General features: G+C 48.8%; 2 protein-coding genes across 3 annotated transcripts in view; one reads left to right on the forward strand and one right to left on the reverse strand.

Moving 5' to 3' along the window:
- LOC116843126 (tyrosine-protein phosphatase Lar) overlaps positions 1-3,950 on the forward strand; it is a 754,320-nt gene that overhangs the window by 208,860 nt on the left and 541,510 nt on the right. The gene's annotated exons all lie outside the window — the stretch shown is intronic.
- Positions 1-3,950, reverse strand: part of LOC116843131 (cell adhesion molecule 2-like) — a 136,108-nt gene that overhangs the window by 103,053 nt on the left and 29,105 nt on the right. For both annotated transcript variants that reach the window (XM_032813239.1, XM_032813237.1), the window contains exon 2: positions 2,253-2,423. In XM_032813239.1, coding sequence (XP_032669130.1) covers positions 2,253-2,307 — 55 coding nt within the window. In that variant the 5' untranslated portion in view covers positions 2,308-2,423. The remainder of the gene's footprint in view (positions 1-2,252; positions 2,424-3,950) is intronic.

Raw genomic sequence — 3,950 nt, forward strand, 5'->3', positions numbered from 1 at the left:
GAGAGAGAGAGAGAGAGAGAGAGAGAGAGAGAGAGAGAGAGAGTCATCGAAAAAATGGCACAAGCGAGATGGGAAACGGCCATTTGGAAATTGCGAGAGCTATCAGATACTTTGGTATAGAGCGGCAGAGGAAACTTTGGCGAGGAGACGGGTTTGTAGCTTGACTACGTGTACACACGGCAGTGACTCTCAAAGCTCTGCCTCTCTGGAGCTTTCAATAATGACTCAACAGCCCGATTCGATCTTTGTTGGAAAAAAAAAAAAAACAGATAGAGAGCGCAGAATCCTCTCCTAGAAGAGTAGTTAAAGACTGAGAAATTAATGAAACAGAGACGCGCGAGAGAGAGAGAGTCCGAGAAAGGGGGTCGAATCTTAAGCGTTTGAGACCCTTTGCGTAAAATATCTCACCACCTTCTCGGGCAATATTCTCTCGCACGTAAACGGATTTACTCCGTGCATTAAATCATGGCTTATTGCCGCGGGATATTATTTTTTTTTGTAGCAGCGCAGGCACACGCCGTAGTTATACGCGCGTTCGAACAAGAGAAAGATGCGCGTCGCGATTGCACTCGCGGAGCGAGTTCGGACTCATTAGGGAACGCTCTCTCTTCCAGACAACGCGCCGGGCGTTGCCATGTGAATTATGAAAGCCGCGCGTATTCTTATTACGCGTTGGTTGTTTTTAGTGCGCGTTATCCCGAGATGCGTCGTAAAACTTGCGCTTTATCGCGCGCCGAATTATGCGCCGCGCGCCGGCGAATGCGGAGAGCTTTAAATAAATTTATGCATCTCCTCGCGGGGGCGGGGGGCGCGGCGCCCTATTAAAGTTTGAGAACCCCTATGTGTTGTATAACCGTCTGCCGTACGCGTCTTCGGTTGTTATGCTCCGTGATAGAGCGACTGAGCTACGTGCATACACACCTCAGCCCGGAGGCGTAACGATGACAGTTGACTCTTGAACCTGGCCGTTAAAGACGAGAGCCGCGAGGAAAGCGAAACTACCACGGGAGTTTGCTTTGATTGGCGTTTTGCATCGAGTTGGAGTTTGTAATTCATACGGTCGCGCACGAAAACGCACGCCGCTATCAACTCGCGAATATCAGTTCCCCGTGACGACGACGACGACGACGACGAACGTGGCATCGAGATGTCAACGTTTGACCGGCGCTATCCGGATGATCCTCCGTACAGTTGCGGGAAAATGGAGTAGAGCCGCGCTAAGCGCGCGCTATTATGGGCGGTAATACAAACGGCAATGTTGCGTTTGGCGATATGTGATAACTTGCTGAAAACTAAAACCCTCTCGGATTGCAATCCCATCCACGCCAGATTATTTCACGTAATTACGAATTATTGCGGATACGTAGCTGCGTTTCATGTTATGTTTACTCGCGTCCATTTAATCGTCTCTCGTGCAGCGAGAAATCCACCGCATTATAGCGCCTGTAAAAGTTACCGTTGCGCCGCTTCCTTTCGCTGGACGCGCGGGCGTGCGGGCAGAGAGAAACGGGGAAACTGCCGCGGTAAAATATAACGCATGCGGATTAATTAAGACGACAACGTCCAATTAGCAAAGTACCGAAATTCGTATCACTGCGCCGGCCAACGCTGCACGAGAATAAAAACACTGCGTCACAGAGATGCGCTTGCGTTAGCGCGCGCGCAACCATCGTGATTAAATTCGGCTAATATCGCCGTTATGTCGAGCCGTAGTGTTTTGACTATCGCAGACAAATGGCGCGCGATGGTAATCTATATTAACACAGGTCGGCATCTCCGACATTTTCATTACTCCACTTTCTTTAATGAACGGTACGTTATTTATAATAACGCGCGTAATTTAATCGACGGTTATCCTTGCAACGGTCGTGAGTTGCGAGCACCGGCCAACCGACAGTTTAAAACGCACGTATGCGTGCGTTTCTGCGCGCGTACCGCAAGCGGAATTTCATCATGGCTTTAGCGTTTAAGGGACTTTCACGAACGCGCAATTCTCGCGAGTGGCCTATCGCGGGTTAGTTCCTTTGCGGCTCATTCGAAGCGCGTGCTTAAAATACGGCGCGGTAGTTAGCATCCTTAACGGCGAGTAAAAAAAGGAGGACGAAGTCGTCGCGCGGGTAGTTTGCGGGGCAGGAAAGAGCGCGTATTTACCCTTTAAAGCGGATGTAGCTGAGGACAGTGCGAGGGGGATGATGCACATCGGAGGGGTGCGCTCGAAAATGCGCTCGACCCACGTAAGTGAAAGTACTCACCCTCTTGCTTCAGCATCAGCATCACGAACAGCAGCAGCAGCAGCGCAAAATCCATCGCTCGGCGCTCGCGCACCCTCCGCGGATCCACCAGCTCGGCTTGGCGCTATTATTGTCCGGCTTCTTCCTCGCACCGTCACAACCGTGTCGCCGGCGACCCTCCTCCTCTTCGTCCTGACAGCAGAGGAACGTCGCGTGTTTGTAATAACGTGAGAGACAAAAGTGTCAGCCGCGCACAGAGACACGTTCGTTTTGAACGTCATTCCCGCCGATTCCCGGCAATTTCGCGCCTTCGGATATCGAGGGATCGATTCCTTGTGATTGTGCGCAACCGTCGCTTATAGTCGGTTAGCGTGTCGCGATGTTGTGCCGCGTCAGTTGTCCTCGATCTCGCGATAAGTATAGAATCGCCGGATGGTTTAGTTGAAATGAGGCAATGGAGAATTTTACGACGACCGATAATTTAATAGGATAATAGCGCGATGAAAAATGAGCAGTTAGTTGCACTTCATAATATTTCGACGAGTCCGTCCACCGCGTGGCGGTCGTCACGTACGTGCTTCTCGATTTCATGAAAGCTATATCATTTTATTCTTGATCCTCTGAGCGCACTTTGCGGTGCAAACTTGCAATTTTTCCAGAAAGTGATCTTTTCGCGATGCGATCAAATGAGGCAATTTTCACTCTTTTTTATTGCTTTTTTATTGGCTGTTACCATCGTCGTCAGCTCTTACCATCGTCGTTAAGTCTCTGATATTCTTTTTCTATATTAAAAAAAATGAAATATCGATCAATTTGAAGCAGAATTATAAGTCAGCAAAAATTGTTGGTGAAAATTATATATATATATATATATATATATATATATATATATATTCATCTTGCGATTTTTGGTCTTATTAATTATATAACGAGATAAATGTATAGAAACGTAACTTTGTTCGATAAATAATAAGTTCGTGACTAATTGCCTCGATGCGCTGCTAACGATATGATACCAGGCCTTGCAAGCTTCTTAAAATCGACGAGAATCTCTTTTTTTGGGTAAGCGCCGCGTCTTGGGGAGATTCAGTTGGAACTAAAATTCGATTTGACACGCGTTCTGTTAGAACGAAAAAACGTTCACTCGTCCTAGTAACGACAGGAGGACGATCGCTCGGGCTTGATAGCGAGAGAAGAACGAGAGGGGGAGGGAAGAGGGGCGAGCTCGTCAGGCACGCGCGAGAATGCTCATAGTGGCGCGCCGGTCTTAATTACCGGGGAGGTCCTTCGTTATTCCACTGTCAATTAAATTTAATGATTGCCGCGGGTTATTGTGTTTTCATTGTGCCGGCGCGCTCGCCGGCTCGCAGAAGAAGCGTGTACGCAGCCGGCCGGGACTCCCTTATTTCGCATACATTTATCTTACGATACGGTTTACCCGTCGCAACGCGTTTGCATCTTCGACCGTAGAATATTCCACCTCGTGACGGATGACGGAAAACTTGGCTAGCTATCCGTCCGAGCGACTCTGTTATTCGCGTATCCGATCGACATTATCGCCCCGATTCTTGCGGGAACTCGCATCGCACGATGCTTTTCTTTTTCGCCGACAGTTGGGAATCTTTCGCGATTGAAAGTTCTTGCTCTCTACCTCACTCTCTTCCCCCCCCTCTCTCTCTCTCTCTCTCTCTCTCTCTCTCTCTCTCTCTCTCTCCCTCA

Source organism: Odontomachus brunneus, unplaced genomic scaffold, assembly GCF_010583005.1.
Source record: "Odontomachus brunneus isolate Ranch 3 - 2012 unplaced genomic scaffold, Obru_v1 Obru_scaffold_030, whole genome shotgun sequence".
NCBI classification, from domain to species: domain Eukaryota; kingdom Metazoa; phylum Arthropoda; class Insecta; order Hymenoptera; family Formicidae; genus Odontomachus; species Odontomachus brunneus.